This window comes from Canis aureus, chromosome 1 (genome assembly GCF_053574225.1).
Source record: "Canis aureus isolate CA01 chromosome 1, VMU_Caureus_v.1.0, whole genome shotgun sequence".
In the NCBI taxonomy this organism is placed as follows: Eukaryota; Metazoa; Chordata; class Mammalia; order Carnivora; family Canidae; genus Canis; species Canis aureus.
In genome coordinates this window covers 66,523,353-66,549,125 of record NC_135611.1, presented here as the reverse complement: position 1 = coordinate 66,549,125, position 25,773 = coordinate 66,523,353, and the positions used below count along the sequence as shown (strand labels likewise).

At 41.9% G+C, this 25,773-nt stretch overlaps 1 protein-coding gene across 5 annotated transcripts in view; it reads left to right on the top strand.

The window, feature by feature from the left end:
* The window catches only part of ECHDC1 (ethylmalonyl-CoA decarboxylase 1), a 58,756-nt gene extending 33,574 nt beyond the window's left edge, over positions 1-25,182 (top strand). For 4 of the 5 annotated variants that reach the window (XM_077902619.1, XM_077902615.1, XM_077902620.1 and 1 more), the window contains 2 exons: positions 947-1,027; positions 24,446-25,182. In XM_077902619.1, coding sequence (XP_077758745.1) covers positions 947-1,027; positions 24,446-24,854 — 490 coding nt within the window. In that variant the 3' untranslated portion in view covers positions 24,855-25,182. The remainder of the gene's footprint in view (positions 1-946; positions 1,028-24,445) is intronic. The other variant, XM_077902607.1, reaches the window with a different exon arrangement.
* Positions 25,183-25,773: the final 591 nt, after the last annotated feature.

Here is a 25,773-nt window from a genome sequence, read left to right as displayed (position 1 = left end):
ACAGAGAGAGAGGCAGAGACACAGGCAGAGGGAGAAGCAGGCTCCATGCAGGGAGCCCGATGTGGGACTTGATCCCAGGACTCCTGGATCTTGCCCTGAGCCAAAAGCAGACGCTCAACCATTGAGTCACCCAGGTGTCCCTAGACATGCAGTTTTGCATTTGGTTAGAACCTACAACCTACAAAATATTCCATACTTTCAAAGTATTTTGGATTTAAGTTGTAATACATACTCCTCCAAAGTGGGTCTTTGCAAGGACAGGAAAGGTGAAGAAATTTATTTTTACCACAGGCCCATTCATTTATATAGAATTAGTTTACCAATCATTTCAATAGATAATAAAAAAGACTTTTGATAGGAATCTTTATAATGACACAGTTTTGGAACTTAGTCTTCTCTACCACATTTCATCCCTTTGGATATAGCTTTAATTTTGCCATCTAACTTGACATCAATAAAAATAGAGTAGGTAAGATCACATTGAATTATTCCTGATTTCCAGTTGCTGAAAAGTTATAGGAGGTGTATACTATGTTAAAAACATTTATTTATTTGGAAGAAAGTTACAATATATAGTTTAAAAATATAGTAACATAAAAATATATGTAAGACATATATATCAAATATAGTATTTATAATATATACTTGGTATATTTTATATTTATTACTTACATATAAAAATATAGTTCATAGTTTAAAACTAGATTCAGGGAGGTAGTTTGATAAACTGACATAGCATTTAGTATTAATCATTATATCTTAAGAATTATACTATTTTATTCCTCATGATGTGCACACTCAGGGTTCCACCCTCCTTGGAGGTGTGTTTGTCATTATAAACATAGTTCAATAATTTTGTTTCTACTGCATCTCAAGTTTTTTTAAAGTAATATTTGTAAATTAAAATTGAAATGAAAAGTAGTTCCATTTTTTCTTCATTAAACAGACTCCCTTTAATAAGTGTTGCACTGATTCAAGGTCGGGCATTAGGTGGAGGAGCAGAGGTTACTACAGCATGTGATTTCAGGTAAGATGAAAATTGCTTTACTCCCTCCACAAATAAAATCAAGAAACTCAAACTTATTTTTTGTGCAAATATAAATGTTATTTATATTCTTAAACAGGATGATCAGTTCATGAGCATTTTCATTTTCTTCTTGTCAGTTTATTAAAGTAGATAATTTTATTCAATCTAGTATAGTTCTATCATTACTTTGTTACTGTGCATTTTTAAAAAGTTAGTAAGGGAAAATGATTTTGAACAAGTTAAACCCAAGTTAGCAAAATTCCTGGAGAAGGAAATCAAGGAAATATATGAAACTTTAAGATTCAAAAGAACTATACAGAGAAGAAAAAAAAAAAAAGAGAGAATGAAGAAAGAGGCACTGCTGTAATTGTCCTCCTACCAATAAATGTAGGCTCTCTGAGGTCCATTTTTTATCTTTACTGTGATTGGTAGTACTACTGTGGAGCTTTTGGGCGGATTAGGGGAGAAAAATTAGAGAAAATTAGAAATAGAGAGCATGAGTGAGGAGAGTAGGAACAGAAGGAGAGGAAAAACAGAAAATCCCAAGTAGACTCTGTGCTGAGCTCAGACTGACACACTTCAGCCTCTCTAATACAGAAGGTAGTATATATCACATAATTGGAGATAAAATCACAAAATAGTAAAGAGTCTGAGCACTGGAGTTAAGATACATTTAGGTTCAATCCCAATTTGCCATTTTATCTACAGTCAATCCTTGAATAACCCTACTTTGGCTGTGCAGGTCCACTTATACATGGATTTTTCTTAATAAATACAGAACATTATTGTAAGTGTATTTTCTCTTCTATGGTTTTCTTTTCTGTTTTTTTTTTTTTTTCAAGATTTTAAAAATTTATTTTAGAGAGAGCTAGAGAGCATGAATGGGGGTAGGGGCAGAAGGAGAGGGAACAAGAGAATCCCAAGACTCCATGCTGAGCTCAGAGCCCGAAGCAGGGCTTGATCCCAGGACCTAGAGTTCATGACTTGGGCTGAGGTCAAGAGTCAGATGCTTAATTGACTGAGCCACCCAGGCACCCCTCTTCCTTATGGTTTTCTTAATAACATTTTTTTCCCCTCTGGCTTACTTCATTGTAAGAATATAGTACATAATACATATAACATACAAAATATATGTTAATCAACTGTTTATGTTATCAGTAAGGGTTTCGGTCAACAGTAGGCTATTAGTGGTTAAGTTTTGGGAGAGTCAAAAGTTCTATACAGATTTTTGACTGCATGGGAGGGGGTAAGTGCCCCTAAACCCCACATTGTTCAAGGGTCAACTGTATTTGACTATCTATCTATCTATCTATCTATCTATCTATCTATCTATCTATCTATTCTGTATTTGACTTTAAATAAGTATTTTATCTGAGTCTCATTTCTTCGTAAAATAAAAATAATCTCTGCTAAATGCTTATAGATTTAAATGATTTAATGAATATGTAGATGTTTGGCATAACACTTAACCTAGGTACACACTGATATACACATGATATTGATGACCTTACTACTCTCATACTTCTACATAAATGCCAGTATGGTAATATTTCAGCATAGTTTTAAAATTATTATTTATTTATTTTATGTTTTAGAGAGAGAGCACACAGTTGGGGAGGGCAGAGGGAGAGGGAGAGAGAGAACCACAGGAGGCTTCATGCCCAGCAAGGAGCCTGACTCAGGGCTCAATCTCATGACCCTGAGATCATGATCTGAGCCAAAACCAAGAGTTGTATGTTAAACAACTGAGTCACCCAGGTGCCCTGGCATGATTTTAAACTTATTAATTCTCCTTTCACTGGGGATGATTTTCAACCTTAAGGCTAATCTTGGTCTCGCTGCTCCTTTCCTATTCCTTATTGATCCTGGAAGGATCACTTAGAGACTTTCCATGTTTAAATTTTTGACTCTCCCTTTGAGACTTAAAGCGAAAGCTGTTCCTCTCTGGCATGTAGGGCAGTAGGCTAGAAGAAAAAAGATGGTGACTAATTCAGCTTTTTCATTCCCTTTCAACTCTGTTTCTTTGATTCACAGATTTTCATTTTTTTTTTTTAAAGATTTTATTTATTTATTTATGAGAGACACACACAGAGAGAGAGGCAGAGACACAGGCAGAGGGAGAAGCAGGCTCCATGCATCCATGCAGGGAACCTGATGCGGGACTCGATCCCGGGACTCCTCCCAGGATCATGCCCTGGGCCGAATGCAGGCGCTAAATCGCTGAGCCACCCAGGGATTCCCCTAAAAGCCCCCTTTTCAAATCCTGTCTGACTCCTATAGGATTATAATACAGTCCCCTCGTTGCGACCATCCAACTCTAAACAATATGTTTAGGTTTTACTTAAAAGTGTGTGAGCGCTGCATTTAGCATCATGAGTGTTACTAGTCTGCTTCTAGATTGCCAGGAATACAATGAGGCCTACATCCTGCCAGTGTTGAAGAGGCAGGAAGCAGGGGCGTCTGCACGGAAGCCCCAAGGGAGCAGCAGCCCTTACACAGGAAGTGAGGAAATGTCTTCCTCGACTACAGAGAAGGGGATGATGAGATGACAGCGGCTGAGGAGCCCCTGACTGTTGACAGCATCTGTGGGCAGCCTACTTTCTGTCCTCCCAATTTTATTTTTAATTACTCAATGCCAGTTTATTTGGGTTAAAAAATTGTTGCTTGGGAAACAGAAGCAAACCCACTATGTCCTGAAGTACGAAATGCAAACCAAACCACTGGTATGTGACATCCATTGAATTTGGAGACCTGGGGCGTCTCCTCCGTCAGCTCTTCTGTACCCCCACCGTTTACCCAGATCCTCTGGATGTTGATTCCAGAGTCCAGACGCTGATCGGGAACTCTCGGTCAAGGGCGATCTGGATTGAGATATGTTTGTATTTTAGGGTTAGAGTTAGAGGGAGAGAACAGAAGAGAGGAGAGAGATTTATGGACTGCATTCACTGTATGATCCAAAGGAACCCTAATTATTCAAAAAGGCCTTCCTCAAAGTTGTGTATTTCTCTGTTAGCCTAAAAAGCTTGTTTTTTAAGCTATGATGATATAAAGAGGGGGACATTTGAGAGCAGAAAGCACATAGGAGCTCTTTATTTATACTTTCTTGAAATTCCACATTTTAGATGTTAGGCCCATGTCTTTTTTGTGACATTTTAGTCTTAAGATGTCTGAGATGACTATAAAGCAATTTGGGTTCTCATTGTATCACACACAGACCACTGCAGCTGCTTCCAAGACAAAATGGGAACCTGTGTTACCATAATACAGGTTAAGAATGGGAACATTGTCAGCACTCCTGAAGTCTCCTACAAGCCCCTCCTAAGTCACAGCCCCCTTATTTCCATCTAAGGGAAACTACTACCCTAAATTCTATGATAATTAATTTCTTTTATTATGAAAGTACTTGTTTCCTTATTTCCTAAGAAAATAAAATTAACTGGGGCACCTGGGGGACTCAGTCAGGTAAGCGTCTGCCTTTTCAGCTCAGGTCATGATTCTGGCCGGGGTCCTGGTATCGAGCCCCTCATTGGGCTCCCTGCTCAGCAGGGGCTCTGTTTCTCCCTCTGCTTGTCAGTCTGCCTGCTTCTGCGCTCTCTCTTTCTCTGTCAAAGAAATAAATTAAATCTTAAAAAAAAATCTGAAAAAGTCTTTTAAAAAAAGGAAATTAACTATTCTATAACTGATATGTTCTGTTTTTCTTTTTGAACTCTATAAATGGCATCACATAGTACTAGAAATAGTATGAGGAAAGATTCATCACGTTTATGTATACAAAGTATTCTTTTTCTTTATTATGATTTATGACTCAGGTTCCAATTTATCAGTTGAAATATATCACTTTGTATTCACATAAGTAGATATATTAAAATAGTTTTAGTGTATAAGACAGTTTATGAAGATCTTAGCCTCTTTGTACTCTGACCTAGGGAGGAATCTTGAACACAGCAGAAAGCACTCCTTTCTGTGACAGTGCCCTCTGCCGTCGTCACTGCAGGTTGCATTACGATACTACATTGGATTCTGTGAAGAGGAAGTGGTCGTTGGCTTTATGGATGATGCGAGGCTAAATTTAAAATGATCTGTGTGTGAAAGGATTACTTTTCTCACTTTATGCTGAAATACAGGCAGTTTTTAACATGTAATTTAAATAATTTTTTATAATATATGTAATATATTAAAAATGTATATTTAAATGTCTGATATATTTAAGGAATTCTAAGCTGTATGTGAACATGCATTTTTACATTCAAAAATCCTCTGCATAAAAGTAAATACAAATTAAGCCTTACAGGTATCTCCTGGATATCTTTTTATTTTATTTTTTAAAAGATTTTATTTATTCATGAGAGACACAGGGAGAGAGAGAGACATAGACACAGGCAGAGGGAGAAGCAGGCTCCATGCAGGGAGCCTGACATGGGGCTCGATCCCAGAACCCCAGGATACACCCCGGGCCGAAGGCAGGTGCTTAACCGCTGAGCCACCCAGGGATCCCCCTCTTCTGGATATCTTAACGTAGAGGCCGGTGTTCGTCTGTAAGCATGTATTAGACTTATTAGACTTTAGCATTATCCTTCATAGTCATTCCTGATCTGTGTTTGGATAGTTGGGGTTTTAGGACAAAAGGCAAAATCACAGGAAAAGATAGTCAGAGACTCCTTGGTCTCGTGTGTCCTGGGGTCTCATAAAATATGTACTTTCTTGGTTATGAGATATCTGAGGGTGCTTGCCCTCATCAGCTAGAGCTAGTAATATACCAGATACGTCCACCTTACCAGTGAAGACATGCTCATTTGTGGCTCCACTACTTGGTATGGATAGGCCCTCATGTTAAAGTACATTCAGCTGAGTCACTCATTAAACATATGTTTAGCTCCCATATGTACTAGACACTGCCATTCAAGAAACTTACATGTCTTGGGATTTTGTTTCATTTTTATAGTTATATAGTTTTACTGCATTTTACAAAATTATTGATTTCACCATCCATGAGAAGTTGCGAACAAATGGTAGAAACTGATCCTTTATAATAGAACTTTGAAGAGCACTATCTTCAACTCTTCAGGCATTTTTAACCTACATACTCCCCAGAAAAGTTCTTAGAAGTTAGATGCCGAAACAGAGGACTGCACACTGACGTACCTTACTAGCCACAGGTACAAGGAGGTGGTAGGTCAACGGAGGTACTCTAGCTGGTCTTTCCTCCAACATTGTTGGTTATCTTCTATGACAAATTGCTTTGTTATTCTAAAAATATCTGCTTGCTTGGAAAGAACACCAAAAGCTTTCATAGCATCCTACTGAAAAGATAAGTTCCTTCCTCAAGGGTTATATGTTAGCCTTTTTTAGCTTGTTTAACTTTCTTACCTTGGAGAATTGCCTGGAATTCACTCAACTAGGATTTTCATCCCTGCTCCTCTTCCATTACCCATAGGAAATATTTCAGAAGATGAGAGGTACACTGATTATGAATATTCCAAAGAAATGAGCTCATGCAGCGTTCTGGCTATCTCGAAACCCTCTAGGCACCAGCTGATCATATGTGTAATGAATTAATATTTCAGAGTTCAGGAACCATCAAGTCTACTTGGTACCTACAGACCCCTATATTAAATTGCATTCAGTTGAGTCAGTTTTCATATAAAATGTTCTTAGAGAAAATGGCATTTTAAAACCTTTTTTTTTTTTAAAGATTTTATTTATTCATGAGAGACACACACACACACACACAGAGGGAGAGAGAGAGAGAGAGAGAGAGAGGCAGGCAGAGACACAGGCAGAGGGAGAAGCAGGCTCCATGCCAGGAGCCTAACATGGGACTCGATCCCAGGTCTCCAGGATCAGGCTCCAGGCCAAAGGTGGTGCTAAACCGCTGAGCCACCGGGGCTGCCCTTTTAAAAACATTTTTAAAAGCAAAACACTAACTTATCAAGTAAAAAATTGATATTCCTTAGTGCTCAGAATCTAGTCATTCAAACATTATGTTTCCCTTTTAGTGACAAAATTGATATGAGGAAACAAAAAGCTAGAACTGTGATAATTTGCTTCTAATTTTTAACCCTAATTAAAATATTTAGAATGGAATAAAAATTAAGAAATAAAAATACTTATTTGAGTTTTAGTTTTCTACTGCAGCCATAACAAATTACCACAAATTTAGTGGCTTAAAACAACATAATTTCTCTCACCAGTGTATAGTCTGAAGTCTGGCTGGGCTCAACTGGTTTCTCTAAACCTGGTCACAAAAGGCCAAAATCAGTATGTTGGCAGCACTGGGTTCTGGAGACTCAGGGAGAAACCAGGGCCAGGCTCATCCTGATTCCACCCCGCAGATTTCAGTTCTCTGCACGTGTAGGACATTTCAGTTCTCTGCACGTGTTCTCCATGAGGACTGACTATCAGCTGCGAACCATTCTCTGCACCTAGGGGATGTCTGCATTCCTTCTCGAGTTTTCCATGTGGCCCCCTATGGCAGTGGGGAGTTGAGTTTCTCTCATACTTTGAGTTTTTGTCATTCACCTTTCTGCTGCATCTCTGTAACTCCAGCTGGAGAAAGTTCTGTGCTTTTAAGAACTCATGTGGGTAAATTGGGCTCACTCAGATAACCTCCCTTTTTTAGTGTATTGTAATCCTAAAATTCCATCTGCAGAGCTTCTTTGCTTATGCGAAGTGCAGGTGCAGGGGTTCCGGGGACTAGGGCACGGCCATCTTCGTGGGAGCATTCTGCCTACGACATGTGGGCTTGGCACAGAGAATATAGTTGTCACCTTTCACCCATTTGGGCACTAAATGAAAATTGGTAACTTTATTACTCTAAAGTCACCTTTGTAAATTTTTCTTTAAATTTTATTTAGATTCTTTTTGGAAAACATCAATAATAGTCGCTATGTATGTCAAATTGATAAAGGCTCACTCATACTTTTTTTTTTTTTTTTAAGATTTTATGTATTTGAGAGAGCAGAGTGAGAGCACATGAGCAGGGGCTGGGGAGGGGCAGAGGGGGAAGGAGAAGTCGCTGAGCAGGGAGCCCACGTGGGATTCGACCCCAGGACCCTAAGACCATGACCTGAATGGAAGGCAGATGCTTAACTGACAGAGCCACCCAGGTGCCTCATATTTTAAGAGTAATCATAATATGGTTTCTTAGATTGGTTTTAAGCTCAAAATTCTGGAATGTGCTTTAGGAGGTACTTAGAACACTCATTCCTTTATTCCACTTTCTGATTCGACATCATTCAAAGAGGGGAGTGAGGAAGGACAGAGAGAAAAGAAAAATCTCAAAACTACCCTAGAAAAGAGAAAATGACAGACTCAGACTACTTGGCTTTTAGCATCAATTTTTGGCAAGCAAAACCATGTAGATACTTTAATAACATATCTAATATTTAATTTTTTGTTACTGAATTTGGTGCAAGACAAAGTAGAACTGCATTTTTTCGTTTGGAAATAATTAGAAACTTGTAGAAAACGTTCAGGAATGATATAAAGAATTTCCCTATACTATTCACTTAGTTTTTACATTTTTAACATTTTGATATTTCGTTTTAATTTTGTCTCTCATATATGTGTACATACATCTATATATGTAAGTGTATATATTTTTTCTGAGAAATTTTAGAGTAGGTTGCAAACATCTTGCCCTTTAATGTTTTATACACGCATATACACATATATGTAGGAGAATGAGTATTGTCTTACATAACCTCAGTACTGTTGTCAGATGCAGGAAATTTAACACCAATGCAGAACTTTTATCTGGTATACTGTGTGTGCGCCAGTTTTGTCAGTTAGACAATGGTGTCCAGGACAGTGCTGCTTTCCTCTCTTGCAGGATCATGTATTGCATTTAGCTGTCGAGGTTTCTTCACTCTCTTTCCATCTGGAAGAGTTCTTCAGCTTGCCTTTGTCTTTCATGACATTGACGTTTTAAAGAAAACAGACTAGGTTTTGCTTTTTGTGTTTTAATAAATTAGTCTTCATTTTGAGGATTTCTGGTATTTTCTCATTATTGGATTCAGGTTATATGTCTGGATAACATCCATGCAAAAATGATACTGTTCCTGAGGTATCACATCTGGATGCAACCAGGTGTTTCTTCTGCCTCTTGTTGGTGATGCTAATTTTGATTACCCACTCCAAACACTAGAGTATTTCCCCTTTGCGATAATAAATAATACTTGAGAGATGCTTGCAGGCAAGTCTAATACTCTGTTTTTTGCCAAACTTTCTCCACTGGATTTAGCATTCCTTGATGATTCTTTCTGAAACCATCTTTACTATGATGGTTGTGTGTTTGTGTTTCTCTAACTTCATTCATCCATGTGTATCACTTGTCATGGTATTCTAAAGAAAAGTCCTCTTTGCCCCTTTCCCTGCATGTGTGTGTATGTATGTGTATATTTATCATCAGTGTGGACTAATAAATAAATGCTTGTTTTCAGTGGTTTATGGTTCATTACTGTCCTTGATTGTTCTGATGCTTCAGTTGTCCCAGATTTGGCCAGTGGGAAGCCTTTCACACTGGCTTTTGTATCCTTTTGATATGCCCTATCATTCATTCATTCATTCATCCATCCATCCATCCATCCATCCATCCATCCATTCATTCAAATGCCTCCTTAAGTTTCTGAGTACAAGATACTCTAGGCATCTTATACCTTCCTCTTTCTGACCGTAGATTTAGACATACCTCATAGGAGCACTGCTGTTTTTTTTTTTTTCCCCCCTTGGGGAAGGGGGGGGGGGGTTGAGTGCTGGTTCTTTTAACTAGGAAATAATATTTTTAAAAACCAAGACCTGGATGCCTGGTGGTGCTCTCATTGCTACTGGTATCGTGGTTTCTGGACTCTTTTAGCAAACAAAGCTACAGCATGCATTCATTTAATCCATTTGTTCATTAGAGATCGTGAATTTCTACTTGGTATCTCCCAATCCAGTCTATTCTCACAAATTTATTCTCTCCTCCCATTCCCTACTGTACCTCCTGCAACACAGCGCCCCTGGCTTTACTTCACCATATTTACAGTAACATCACCATTTGAAAAGAGTTCAAGATTTGCCCATTGTTCTTTGTTTCTTTGTCTCCTAGACTAAGGGTAAATAAAGTATTGCATCATATTCGAAAGTAACTTGAATTAGTTCCCTGTTGCTTTTCCTCCTTCAGTGTGGTTGTTATTCATTTGAAATACTTGTTTAGCTCATTTAGTTTTTGTATTCATTTTTAATTTTTTTCTTTCTTCCCATCCCTGTTGATTGAATTTTGTTTTTAATATGTACACTGTTGTAATGAATAGCTGTGTGTATTTTTTGGTATTATTAACGGTGTATCTTAAGGATCAGTTCTAGGAGAATGGCTGAATCAAAGGTGAAATGAATGTTTAGTTTCATTAGATATTGCCAAATTCTCTTCCATAGGGAATACACCATTCTTAAAATTTTCTATAATCTGTTTGACTCGGCCTTGCCAGCAAAGGCTACTGTTAAGCTTTTGAATGTTTGTCGGTCTAACAGGTGAGGATAGTGTTTCTGTATAGTTTTTACATGCATTTCTCTTAAAGTAAGTTAGGTTGATCATATTTACATGTGGTTAAGAAACATTTATATATTTTTTTGTGAAATACCTATTCATGTTTTGCTTATTTCTCTACAGAATATTTGGATTTTTTCCCCTTAATTTTTTATAAGTTCTTTAAATATTAGGGATATTTGCCATTTTTGATGATAAATTTTTTATGTATTCAGCTTTTTTTTGTCCAGCTTCTCATTGTGTCTTTTGTCTTTGCTTATGTTTTATTTGTTTTTCCCATGCGAGCATTTGTTTTATTGTAGTTCTATTTATCCATTCTTTCTTCTATTGCATTTGGATTTGAGTTCTTTTTAAAAAGTCTTCCATATGTCCAGATTATAGAGGAATTCAGTTATGTTTTTTTCTAGTACTTGTGGATAGTCTTGTGTTTTATTTATATACCTAATCCATTCTTGAGTTTATTTTTATGGAGTAATGAATGTTATTTTCTCTTTTTCCCAAATGGCTATCCTTTTGTTTCAATACTATTTCTTTAAGAAGGTTCCTCTGTGGATATCACTATCATATCACAAACTTATCAGATACTTGATGTATCTTATGCTAGATACTAGATCTTACCATGTAATAGATCTAGCTCTCTCTCAAATAAAATCCTAAAAAAAAATATGTAATTGGAAGGTTTTTTTCAAAGTATTTTGCTCTTGTTGCTGTTGAAAACTGAGTTTTCTCTTCCATTATGTCATCTAATTTCTTTTTTGTGTATAGGATGAAGGTTATTTTATGGCAATTTTATATGCTGCTACCTTCCTGAATTTTTCTGTTGCTTGAATTGGTTTTATCATTGATTCTTTAGTCTTCCAATTATACAATAGAGATAGTTTCATTTTGTCCCAATTATTATTTCTCTGATAGTTTCCTGTTTTTACTGTTTCAGTGAATACGTGCAGTATAATGTTAAACAGTAGTAGAGAGATTTGCCATCTTTGCTTTCTTTTTTTTTTTTCCTCCTTGCTTTCTTGTTCCTGATCTTTGTGGACATACATCTAGTGTTTCTCACCACCTATCTTTTTTTTTTTTTTAAGATTATTTTATTTTATTTTATTTTATTTTATTTTATTTTATTTTTTTAAAGATTTTATTTATTTATTAGAGAGAGAGAGAGAGAGAGAGAGAGGCGGAGACATGGGTAGAGGGAGAAGCAGGCTCCATGCAGGGAGTCCAACGTGGGACTTGATCCTGGGTCTCCAGGATCATGCCCCGGGCCGAAGGCAGTGCTAAACCGCTAAGCCACCAGGGCTGCCCAAGATTTATTTATTTTAGAGAGAGAGAGAGTTTGTAAGTGGGTGGGGGAGCAAGGGGTAGAGGGAGATGGAGACAGACAATCTAAAGCAGACTCCCCACTGAATGTGGAGCCTGGCATGAGGCTTGAGATCATTATGACTTTGAGATCATGACACATGACAAAATGAAGAGTTGGATACTTAAAGTAAGATCCTAGCTGTAGGATTAAGGTTCGTATTTGTATATATTTGTATATAGATTAATGCTAAAGAATATCCTTCCATTCCTATTCTTTTAAGAGTTTTGAGGTACTGAATTTCATCTAAATACTTTTTACCAACTATAAAGATAAATGATTTTTCTTCTTAGACCTATTAATATGATTATAATAATTGATTTCTAACGTCAATTAAAGTATAAATCCCTTTTACTCAGGGTGTGTGATTTCCTTAATATGGTGTTGAAATGTATTTGATAATATTTAGGATTTTTGTTTTGATATTTGTGTTAATTATCAATTGCTGGGTAATAAATCACCTCAAAACTTACAGCTTAAAACATAAACATTTATTATTTCCAGGGGTCAGGAATTTGCATGTGGCTTGGCTGGGTGCCTCTGGCTCAGGTCTGTCATGAGGCTGTAATCAAGGTGTCAGCCAGGACTCAACTGAGGGAAGATTGTGTCGAAACTCACTCGAGAGGCTGTGGGCAGGTCCTCACTGACTATTGCTGAGATAGGAGTTTCTTGGGCTTGCCTGGGCTTGCCACAGGGCTATTCACAATCTAGAAGCTTGCTTCCCCCAAATTGAGGAGGTTCTAAGAGAAAGAGAATAGAAAGACGGAAACCCACAATCTTGGAAGGGGCATCCCATTTCTTTTCCTATGTTGTTTATTAGATCAGGGTCACTAGGGGTCACTAGGTCCAGTCCACATTCAAGGGGAAAAGATGACATACACAAGGATGTAAATACCAGGGGCAGTGATCATTGGGTGTCATCTTGGAGACTGCACACTTGAATAGACAAATATTGGTCTAATTTAATTTTTTGTGTTATATGTAGCAGACTTAGGTATTAATGTTACGCTTCATTAAAAAAATTGGAATGTTTCTTTCATTTTCTATCTCAGATGGCATCAGAACTACATAGTCTGTAAAGATTTGGTAAACCCTGTGAAACCATCTGGGTCTGGTACCTTTTTGCTTTTGATAAGTCCAGTGGCATTATAATTATTTTGACTTACAAGTTTTTTATTGTTTTTTGCTTAGAGGTCCCGAGGTTTCTCTATATGTAAAGTCTAATACTTTATTAGGATATGTCTGAGGTGATTCTTTAGAGTCCATTTTCCCAGGTATCCAGTGAATGCTTTCAATATTTGTTTTATCAGTTTCAGTTATTCATATAGGACTTCTTGCTTATTTCTCTAACTCCTTTTTCTTCTTCTTCTTTTTTTTTTTAACCAATTCTCATTCTCTTGGTCATTTTCCTGCTTTTTAAAAATGCCCTACAGCCTGGGTGGCTCAGCGGTTTAGCGCCGCCTTCAGCCCAGGGTGTGATCCTGGAGGCCTGGGATCGAGTCCCACGTCGGCTCCCTGCATGGAGCCTGCTTCTCCCTCTGCCTCTCTCTCTGTCTCTCATGAATAAATAAAAAATCTTAAAAATATATATATTAAATTTTTATTCAAACGTATTCTCCTCTTTTTCTTTTATTTTTCTTGAGTTCAGTTTTATCTCCCAGCCCCTATTCGTGTGTGTGTGTTTATGTGTGTGTCTAGGGGTTGATTTCCACTCCAGGTTTTTAAATTCCTGGTTCACAGGGTGCCTGGCTCAGATGGTTAAGCATCTTACTCTTGATTTCGGTTCAGGTCATGATCTCAGGGTTGTGAGACCAAGCCCCATGTGTGTGCTAGGTTCTGTGCTAGGCATAGAGCCTGCTTAAGATTCTCCCCCTACTCCCATCCCCACTCCTCTCTCTCATATGTGTGCTCTCTCAAAAATATGCTTAAATTTCTGACTCAAGATTTTTTTAAAAATTTTTTCATAACTATGCTATTTGAAGATGTTGAATTAATTTTGGAATGATCATGACCAGTTTTTCTTCTATTTCGTGTTTTTTTTTCCTGGGGAGGGAGTACTTTTCATCAGCTGAAATGTTTGAATTTACGTGTTCTGCTTTATTCTTACAGTAGCTTTTTATAGGATTAGCTTGATATTTTCTGAGTATTTTGTGGCTAGGATTCCTAATTTGAGAGTGCCAACTTCTCACAGTTTAGTTTTTGAATGGATGCATTAGTCACACAGTGGATTTCCAAATAGGAGAGGAGTCCTTTTGTTTCTACAGAATCCTTATTTTTATTCTCTAATTTTTTTCTTTTATTTCTCCAAGGGAACCTCCCCTTCTCTACTTAATCTGGGTCTTTCTTCAGAAGCTGTGCTTACTCAAACTATCAGTTTTACCCTTTATTTTCAAGCTCCTTTTCTATAGCCAGTACTATGGACTACCAAATCCCCAATTTGCACTTAAGTTTTTAGAACATAGTGTTGGATTTTCTCTTCTGGGGGTGATTTTGACTGTACTTCCTCAGTCTTCCATTTTCCTGTCCTGTTTTATACAGATGTCCTAAGCCTCCTCTTTATCAGTTTGTGCCTATTGGCTTACAACAGCAGCAGGAAATAATTTTTTAATTTGATGTTTATTTCTGTACTTAAAGGCAATTTCAAGGATACAGTATTCTGTGTCTCTGAGTAATCCCATTGGTGTGGTTTTCTTTCACTCCTTGTTAATTTTGTAATTTGGGGGACGATGTGTGGAAAGATTAGGACTCAAATCAGCAGCAAGCTTCCAGACCAATCCCTGAAATCTTAGTTTTTAAAACTTAGATTTATCAGTCAGGTTTTCCAAACATTTAAGAAAGAAAGAACATCAATCTTACACACACTGTTCATTGAATAGAAAAGGAAGTTATACTTCCCAGCTCTTTTTTTCCCCACTCTTTTAATGAGTACAGTATTTATTCCAAAACCTAGAAATGAAATTATAAGAAAGCCAATTATAGGCTAGTCCCATAAACATAAATATAAAAATCCTTTACAGAGTATTACCAAATTTAATCGAAGGGCTTATTCTAGAAATTCAAGATTGGTTTAACCTTGAAACCAATTAGTATAATATACCATATTAACAAAAAAGGGAGATAGATCGTTACAATCTGATAGATGCAAAAGCATTTGATAGAATTCAACATCCATACATGATAGAAACTCTTAGCACACCAGGAAAGAACTGTCTTAATCTTATAAAGAACATTTACAAAAATCCTACAGCAAATATCTCATTGAAAGCTTTCCCTCTGACATCAGGAACAAGGAGAGTACTGTCACTATACTAGATATCCTAGTCAGTTCAGTAAAACAAGATTAAGGAAATTATAAGGATTGGATTTTAAGAAAGCCTACTATTCACATATGACAACATTGTGATCCAAATATATATATATATATATAGCTAATCTTTTAGAATTAATAAGTGAATTTTGTAAGTTTTCTGGCTGCAAGGTTAATAAAAATTAAACATTTCTATATTCCAGCAGCAAACAAATAAATAACAAAATTTAAAGAACAATAACATTCAGAGTAGCTTTTTTTTTTTTAATTTTATTTATTTATTCAGGAAAGACAGCAAGAGAGAGGCAGAGACACAGGCAGAGGGAAAAGTGGGCTCCATGCAGGAAGCCCGATGTGGGACTCGATCCCAGGATCCAAGGATCATGCCCTGAAGGCAGATGCTCAACTGCTGAGCCACCCAGGTGTCCCTCAGAGTAGCTTTAGAAAAAAAAAAAAAAAAAAAAAAGCTAGGAACAAATCAAAAGGCATGTCAGGATTCTACATTGAAAGCTAGAAAACAACACTGAGAGAATTTGTTTTAAAATATTTTATTTATTTATTCATGAGAGACACACAGAGAGAGGCAGAGACACAGGCAGAGGGAGAAGCAGGCTCCCATGCAGGGAGCCCAGTGTGGGACTCGATCCCAGGACCCCAGGGTCATGACCTGATCTGAAGGCAGACATTCAACCACTGAGCCACACAGGTGCCTCCAATACTGAGAGAAATTAAAGAAGACCTAAATAAATGGTGAAATAGAAATATACCATGTCCATGGAATAAAAGACTCAATATTGTAAAGATTCACCTCTCCCCCCAAATAATCCACAGATTCAATGTAGTTCCAAAAGAAATCTCAGCAAGTTGGTGTGTGTGTGTGTGTGTGTGTGTGTGTGTGTGTGTATGTATCGACAGTCTTTAAAATTCATATGGGAATGCAGAGTACCAGGAAGAACTACTGTAGTCACAAAGAACAAAGTTGGCTTATACCTACCATAAAACCTGTTATAAAACTAATTTAAACAGATGCTTTTTGTACATACAAGGATAGAGAAACTGACCAATAGAGTTCAGAAACATCCAAAATGTAGGGTTATTTAAGACAAACGTGACGCTTTTAGTGCATTAGGAAAGAATGGTCTCTTTAGTAAGTATATGTATATGTGTAAAGTCAATTCAAGATGAATTCCAGATATAAAAGTTAAAGGTAACACAGTGGAACTGTTTGAAAAAAACAGGAGAATATATGGTCTTGAAGTATTCAAGGATTTCTAAAACAGGACACAATGATCACTAACCATAAATAAAGAAATTGATAAATTGGACTGTAGTAATAACTTCTATCAACATATAACTAAAATAATGAAAATGCAGCCTGCAGAGGGAGAGATTATCTCAATATTTATATCTTGACAAAAGACATAGTTAGAATATATAAAGAACTCTTCCAAAGCTGTAAGACAGACAACCCAGTTAAAATAAATGGGCAGAAAACTCAAACTGACTTTTCCGAGGATATTTGAGTGGCCCAAAAAATATGGTTGAAAAGCACTGAAACTTTTTAGCCATTAAGGAAATGCAAATTGAAATGACGCCTTTTTATTACAGTCCCACAAGAAAAACTAAGATGAAAAAGATAGAATATGTCAAGTGTTATCAAGGGTGTGAAGCAACTGTAGCTCTCAGAAGAGTACTAATGGGAATATAAGGTGGCACAATGGAAAATGCCCAGTATCTGCTAACACAGAATGTCACATAGTGTGACATAGTAATTCTATTCCTGTGTGTCTGTGGTTGACAGAATAATGGCCTTCCAAAAATATCTGTATCCTAAGCCGTGGAACCTGTGAGTATGTTACATCGTATGGTCAGGGAGAGTTAGGTTGTAGGTGAATATAAGGTTGATACTCAGCTGACTTTAAAGCAGAGGGATTATCCTGGTGGGTGGGCCCAGTGTAACTACAAGGGTCCTAAAAATGCTATAGAAGGATGCTGAAAAGTTCAGTGTCAGAAAATGAGGGTTAGTGACAGAGTTTATGCAGTGTGAGGAGGATGTAACCCATCGGTGCAGGCTTTGGAGATGGAGGAGTGTGGCCATGAGCCAAGAATTGTGGGCAGGCTCTAGAAGCTGGGAAAGGCAAGCAAGTGGACTCTCCTGGAGCCTCCAGAACAGAATGCAGCCCTACTGAGTTCTTGATTTTAAATTAGTCTTTTGTTGAACTTTTAACCTACAAAACTATAATAGAAAGCTGGAGGCATCAGAATTCTGGACTTCAAGCTGTATTACAAAGCTGTGATCCTCATGACAGTGTGGTACTGGCACAAAAACAGACACAGAGATCAATGGAATAGACTAGAGAACCCAGAAATGGTTCTGTCATCAACTCATCTTTGACAAAGCAGGAAAGACTATCCAATGGAAAAAGGACAGTCTCTTCAATAAATGGGGCTGGGAGAATTGGACAGCCATGGGCAGAAGAATTAAACTGGACCACTTCCTTACACCACACACAAAGACAAATTCAAAATGGATGGAAGACTTAAATGTGAGACAGGAATCCATCAAAATCCTAGAGGAGAACACAGGCAGCAACCTCTTTCACCTCGGCTACAGCAGCTTCTTGCTAGGCCCATCTCCAAAGGCAAGGGAAACAAAAGCAAAAATGAACTATTGGGACTTCATCGGATAAAAAGCTTTTGCACAGCAAAGGAAATAATAAAACTAAAAGGGATAGGAGAAGGTATTCGCAAATGACATAACAGATAAAGGGCTGGTGTCCAAAATCTATAAAGAACTTATCAAATACATCACCCCAAAAAACAAAACAAAACAATCTAGTCAAGAAATGGGCAGAAGACATGAACAGATATTTCTCCAAAAAAGACCTACAAGTGGCCAACAGACGTGAAAAATGCTCTGCATCACTCGGCATCAGGGAAATACAAATCAAAACCACAATGAGAAACCACCTCACACCTCTCAGAAGAGCTAAAATTAACACGTCAGGAAATGTTAGATGTTGGAGAGGCTGTGGAGACAGAGGAGCCCTATTACAGTGTTGGTGGGCTTGAAAGCTGGTGCAGCCACTCTGGAAAACAGTGTGGAGGGTCCTCAAGAAGTTAAAAATAGAGCTGCCCTACGACCCAGCAATTGCACTACTGGGGATTTACCCCAAAGATACAGATGTAGTGATCTGAGCGAGCACCTGCACCCCAGTGTTTATAACAGCAAAGTCCACAGTAGCCAAACTATGAAAGACCCCAGATGTCCATTGGCGGATGGATGGATAAAGATGTGTATATATCCTAATACGATGGAATGTTACTGGGCCATCAAAAAGAATGAAATCTTACCATTTGCCATGACGTGGATGGAACTAGGGGGGATTATGCTAAGTGCAGTTAAGTCCGAGAGAGACAGATACCGTAAGCTTTCATTCATACGTCTTTTAAGAAACAAAATAGATGAACACAGGGGAAGGGAAGGAAAAATAAGATAAAAACAAAGGGAGGCACCCATAAGAGACTTTTAACAGTAGAAAACAAACTGAGGGCTACTGGAGGGGAGGGGGGTGGGGGATAGGGTAATAGGGTGATGGGCATTAAGGAGGGCACCTGATGTCATGACCACTGGGTGTTCTATGCAATGGATGAATCACTAAATTCTGCCCCAGAAACTAATAACACACTATGTTAACTAGATTGAATTTAAATAATAAAAAAAAACCCTAATATAAATCCAATAGAAATATATACAAATGTTATCTACAGACAGGTTCTAGAATGTTCATAGCACCATTCATACATTCATAGTAGCTAAAAACAGGAAACAACTCTAAAGGTCCTTCAGCAGTGGAAATGATAAATCAGAGTAGACAAGTTTTTTTATTTTTTTTATTTTTATTTTTTTTAAGATTTTATTTATTAATTCATGAGAGACAGAGAGAGACAGAGGCAGAGGCAGAGGGAGAAGCAGGCCCCATGCAGGGAGCCCAACGTGGGGCTCGATCCCGGGACTCCAGGATCACGCCCTGGGCCAAAGGCAGGCACTAAACCGCTGTGCCACGCAGGGATCCCCCAGAGTAGACAGGGCTAATTGAACTATCTTAATGGCTCATGTCATCACACTAGGATAGTTGGATGGACTCATTTTCAATATAGAAATTACCTGCCAAATACTGAACAGTTTAAGCGTGGTGCTGGCAGTCAGGTGGACTTTGTGGTACTGGACATAAAACTGAAATACTACTTCATGCAGAAGCTTACTGTTGGATCAACATATTGAGTATTTATTAAAAGTTAAATCAGGGATCCCTTAGCGCCTGCCTTTGGCCCAGGGCGCGATCCCGGAGACCCGGGATCGAATCCCACGTCGGGCTCCTGGTGCATGGAGCCTGCTTCTCTCTCTGCCTGTGTCTCTGCCTCTCTCTCTCTCTCTGTGACTATCATAAAAAAAAAAAAAAAAAAAAAAAAGTTAAATCATGCACGGAAAGGATTCTCACCAACTTCAGGATATTGGCTGCCGCTGGAGAGAGAAAGAAGCCAGGAAGAGAAGAGAAAAGGATGACAGAAAAGAGTTCAGAAATCAATGTGGCAAAGTGTTATCATCTGCAAAATCTGGGGAGCGGGTACATGAGTTTATTATTTTCTGTGTATTTGAAATATTTTGTAATTCGGAAAAAGTTCTTAACAGCATACACGAATCCCGCCAACTGTAATACACACCTGCTTCCGCAGTCAGGCCTTGACTCGGTTTCTGTGCGGGTGGCTTCTTTGAAGTGGCGGCTCAGCAGGGAGCCAGTCGTGCCTTCATATCCTGGTTTTACCGCGTGGATATTGGAGGAAACAGCAACCGCGTCCGGTTCTGGAGTGCGGGTCCGGTGTCTGCGCTCCCGAGCTCTGGATCCCCGACAGGCTAGCCCCTAGGCGGCGCTCCTGACAGCCCCCTGGGGTGGGAGGCGCTGGGCCCGGCGGAGCCTCCTGCTCCGTCCTGCTGGGATGGTTTCCTCTGCGGAGCCTCTACCTACTGGCGGCTCGCACGGGGGGTGCAGGGGTCCGTGGTGGGAAGCCACGGGGTGACTGGAGGGCGGCCGCCGCAGTGGGCCTCGCTGGCGGCGCTGGAGGGCGGGCGGGAGGCCGGAGCTTGGCGGCTCGGCTCGGCCTGGTGGAGCGAATGGAGGTCGGCTGGGCCCCTGGGCGCCCCTGCCCGTGGGCGCCCCTGCCCCTGGGCGCCCCTGCCCGTGGGTGCCCCTGCCCGTGGGTGCCCCTGCCCGTGGGCGCCCCTGCCCTTGGCGCCAGGCCCCGGGGTGCCGGCCCACGCCGTTGCGCGCGCTCCCTGGAAGCTGGCCCGGTTCGTGTGCCGCGGACGGGCACGGGCTGTCAGTGTGTTGGCCTCCCTCATGGTCCTCTTAATTTCTTGTCTCCAGCTTCCTTTTTTGTTTGTTTTTAATATGGTGCGGGGCATCCACCGTACGTGCCCGTCGCGCACTGCTCAGTGAGGCCTGGCCCCACGGCGGGCCGGCCCTTGGCAGTCGGCCTCGGGGAGGGGGCAGCGAGGACTCGTGGGCGCGCGGCCCGTGCCCTGCCTGCTGCCGGTTGGCCCGAGGGCCCTCGCCAGTGCCGTGAGGGCCCGGGGTTGGCGGCGGGACGTTACCCTGGATTGCGGGGGACCTTCAGGCAGTGAAGACGTGAGGCGGGCTGGGAAGTGAGCGAGGAGGGGCGTGGGGCCCGGCCGGGGAGGCCCGTAGGGGGAAGAGCCCCCAGGGTGCGCGGCCCCGCGGGGACCCGCTGAGCTCCTCCGGCAGCCCCAGGAACCAACGACACAGGCGGCGAGATTTTTAAAATGTTTCTTGCATTTTCTAATTGTAAAGGGACATTGCTCGTTCTAGTAACCACGCCCCCGGGGGCCGTGCTGACCGCGGGTTAGGGTCGGTCGGGGCGGGCCGGAGGGTGGCAGGCCCCCGCGCCCCGAGCACCCCTCGGCGCCTGTCCAGTCCGGGGCTGTGCGGGACAGGAGCTGCAGCCCCCTTCCCGAGGCACCTGCCAGCGCTGGGCGTGCTCTCTTCAGGTTTTTTTTTAAATAGATACTTTTTTATTTTAAAAAACTAGGATCATATGGTGTATAGTTTATAAAATGATGGCGTTCTAGCATTGAATATACCCGAAACCATGAGTCTACCAAGTACAAGATATTCCATCGATACGGATACACTAACGTATCCTCTTCTGGTGCTTTCCCGTTTTTCCTTGTTATGATTAATGTCGCGACAACTGCCTTATACGCAAGGCTTTGCCACATTTCAGATTATCCCCTTAGAATGAATCCCGTGAGCAGTTCAAGTACTTCATCAAGGGTAAGAAAATGTCCAGAATCTTTCATACGTTAGTGCCACGTTATCCTTCAGGAAAGATTCGGCCCCTTTATCCTAGTGCCAGCAGCCGAGGAGCATCTGTGCGAGAGCACCCTGTCTTATCAGGGGTATAATTTTTTAAAACCGCTTTTCTCATTTTGATAATGAAAAATCAAGTTTTAATTTGCATTTTTAAGAGGTTTTTGGTAATGCAGAAATGTTCATGTTCATTGGTGTGCGCGTGGGAATTGTCTGTAGTTTTGTTTCCTGTGTTTCTTTGGAAGATCAAGGGTTTAGCTGTGCTATGCGGGATGAAACCTGCCTGTCTCTGTGCGCAGCAGTGGTGAGCCCCGGCCCGGCCTGGCGTGGGAAGGAGCGTGGGAAGGCCCGTGGGAAGGGCGGGCGAGCTACCCGGGGTCGCCCCGCCCCAAAAATACTAGCTGAGTCCATACAGTGCCGAGTGCCCGCTCTGGGACGCGGGGACAGCCTGGGGTCCTTCCAGAGCCCTGACCGCGGTCGGCACGGGTCGGGTAGGACTGTGCGTGTCGCCGCTGCCCCCGCGGGACCGCTTGAGGGCGAGCAGGGGCGGTGAAGCTTCCCCCGCCCCCGCCCCCGCCGCAGGCCCCTTAGAGGTGAGCTCCGCCGGTGTGCTCCCGGGAGGGACCTTGGGCTCCTGGGGCCGCTTTGTCAGGACTTGCCGGGACGTGAGGTCGGGGAGGAAGCTGGGCCGAGGCCGCCGTGCAGGCGCCCCCGCCCAGGTGGACCCCGCAGGGACTGTTAGCTCACATCGCCGTGGGCTTGTCCTCCGGGTGCTTACCGCCCTGTAAAAGGACCGAGCAGTTTCTGCGCCCAGACTACAGTTGATGGAAATGACTGTTTCTGCACTGAGGGGTCGCTTGGCGGGATGAGCACAGGCGTTACACTATATGTTGGGAAATCGAACTTCAAGTTAAAAAAAAAAAATGTAGCAATAAAATCAATGTTTCCAAACTTTAGATTTATGACATTGTATTACTGTTACTGTATTGGTGACAGGCCTTCCTTAAAATTTGAAAATATTTGTGCTTTTACTTGTATTACATAGTATTCCTTAGGTTAATCTTAGATGTGTCTGTGTTTTCTGGTGTTTTTTAAAATTTATTTAAACTCAGTTTGCCAACATTAAGTCTAACACCCAGTGCTCATCCCATCAGGTACCCTCCTCAGTGCCTGTCACCCAGTCACCTCATTCCCTTCCTCCTCCCCTTCTGTAACCCTTTCTGTGTTTCCCAGAGTTAGGAGTCTCTTACAGTTTGACTTCCTCTCAATTTTTTTAAATCAACTTGGCAATATTTACTTTAGGCTTATCTATAAACATGGTGTGTATGTCTCTGAGGCAGGACAGTACAACCATCATTTGTCGGTATTCCCCGTGTAAGTATAGTTCTTTCACTTTCAGTACTTTAGGGATCAAGCCCTTTTAATAACTACAGGAAACCACTTTATACTCATCTTGTAGCAGAAACATTGCCGTTACTCGTAGTGACCCTGCTGTCAACGCAGACACCTTCCTAGAAGCCAGTACCCATAGCTTACAGTATGTCGGGCCCTGCGAGGCCACAAAATATACACATCTATATTCCAAATAAAAGTGTAATACTGCCCCGTGGATGGGACTGAGGCAGATTTCACAGTGACGGTTTTTTAAACACACAAATGCAATCCAGGATTCCTTCTGTTTAGATGAATTCTGGCAAATAGATTCTAAGCACCTTTATATATTAACTCACTTAATATTCCTAATTGTATGGCATAAGTACTATTATTCTATTTTATAAACAAGCACACTGAAGCCCAGAGGTAAGTAGTTTAGTCTTTCTCATCATCTTTATATCATGAGTCTTTTTCTTTGCTGTATTTCGTTCGGGGTGTCGTATGCAGCCCATCTGTCCTCAGAGCCCGGCAGTCTCCGTTAAGCTATGCACTTTGCATCAAAGGCTTGTGGTCTCCCAACACAATTACTTACAAGAGTTCACGGGCGCCTGGGGGTCCCAGTGGCGAGGTTCACCTTTGACCCAGGTCCTGACCCCTGGGTCAAGTCCCACGCCGGGCTTCCTGAGAGGAGCCTGCTTCTCCCTCTGCCTGTGTCTCTGCCTCTCTCTGTGTGTCTCTCAGGAATAAATAAATAAAACCTTAAAAAAATATTTTTTAAAGCTCAGACATGACCTTGGGTCCACACTGGAGGTTTGCACGGTGATTGCTCGGGGTGCGCGGTCACCCACCTACCGGCCGGGCCCCACGTGGGGTCTGTGGCGTCGGGCTGCGACTGCTCTGCGGTCTTCCCCAGGGCCAAGGAGGGGCACCGGCCCCCGTGTCCTCTCCCCACGTCCCAGGGAGGCTCCGGCACACGCAGTCGCTGCCCTGCCGGGGTCCAGGGTGGGGCCTCGCGGGGGTGTCTGGGTCTTGTTCCCCTGCAGGCTGGGGACATCGGTGCGCGCCCCAGGGTCGCCTCCCCAGGGTGGCCTCCCGGGCTGGCTGGAGCGCTGGTGGCGTCTTGACCCCGTGGCCCACGGCCCTTTCCTGGGTCCCAAAGGACTGTGAAGGGAGCGCAGGGCTTGCTGGCTGGGCCCGCGGCCCCCAGCCGGTCGGCCCCGTAGGTGGTGCTCCTCGTGCTCCCCGCGCTCCCCGCGGGCTCCCTGTACTCCCTGTGGGCTCCCCGCGGGCTCGCGCGAGCACCGTGTAGACGCCGGGCCTAGAGCCAGTTCTTGAGAGCCATGGGCCTGCACTCTGGGGGCGGTCTGGCGGGCGTTTAGAGCGGGCGGGCGTTTAGGAGCGAGGCCGCCCCCCAGGCCCGGCCGCGGTGCGGACTCACTCACGGAGGTTCGCCCTTGTCTTGCAGGCTCATGACCGCGGACGGCGAGATCAGGTTCGTCCACAGGGAGATGGGCATCGTGCCGAGCTGGGGCGGCGGCACCCGCCTCGTGGAGCTGCTGGGCGCCCGGCAGGCCCTCAAGGTGCTAAGCGGCGCCCTCCCCCTGGACGCCGCCAGGGCCCTGAGCCTGGGCATGGTGGAGGAGGTGCTGCGTGCCTCGGACGAGGCCAGCTGTCTGCAGGAGGCGCGAGCCTGGCTCGGGCAGTTCACCCAGGGGCCTCCCCAAGTCATCAGAGCCTTGAAAAGGTCGGTGTCTTCCGGCAGAGAGCTCTGTTTGGAGGAGGCCTTACAGATGGAAAAGGAGCTTGTAGGAACGGTGTGGGGCGGACCTGCAAACAGAGAGGCCATTGCTAGGAAAGGAAAATTTAATAAGTAGGGGGACGAAATACCGGGCTCCAGGGGAGCTCCAGTGCTGGACACTCACAGGCGTTCAACCAGAATTACTTTAAAGGCTACGCTAGTGTTTGATTTTTTGTATTTTTTTTCAATCACTGACTTACTGATCTAGTTTTCCGTATATCTGGGTAATCATCAAGTAATCTGAAACATTTCGCTAGAATATATAACACTTTTGGCCTAAAAATTATCATAAGTTGCCACAGTAATTCTTACACTGTAACCAAAGACCAGTTTTTAAAAGGAAACACCTTTCCACAAACCTATCCCTGGGTTATTTTTCGTACTACTTTTTCTGTTTTACCTGGGGAAATAATTTACAAAAATAACGTACTGAGATTTGCACTAAAGAACAAAAGTGGAGAGGAGTCAGGGACAGTAAGAAGAGGTATGATTGGGGACCCCTGGGGGGCTCAGCGGTTTAGCACCACCTTCGGCCCAGGCCGTGACCCCAGGGTCCTGGGATCGAGTTCCACGTTGGGCTCCCTGGAGGGAGCCTGCTTCTCCCTCTGCCTGTGTCTCTCATGAATAAATAAATAAAATCTTAAAAAAAAAAAAAAAAAAGGTATGATCAACCATTTTCTTCAGCTCTAACTAGCTGGGAGGTAATGAAGATTTGGGGAGGGGCACCTGGCTGGGCCAGTCATTGGGGCATGTGACTCTTGATCATGGGGTTGTTGAGTTTGACCCCCACACACTGGGTGTAGAAATCATTTAAAAACAAAAAAAATAAAATCTTTATAAAGAAAGAATTGGGGAATGGCTCGTCTTTTAATTTTCTAATGGCCCCTCCTTCAATAAAAATGCTACTCCCTCTCCCCCCCGAACTTGGGAGTCTTATTTGGTGTTTTAATAATTAGTTTTCTACTTTAAATTACCTACTAGGGGCCCCTGGGTGG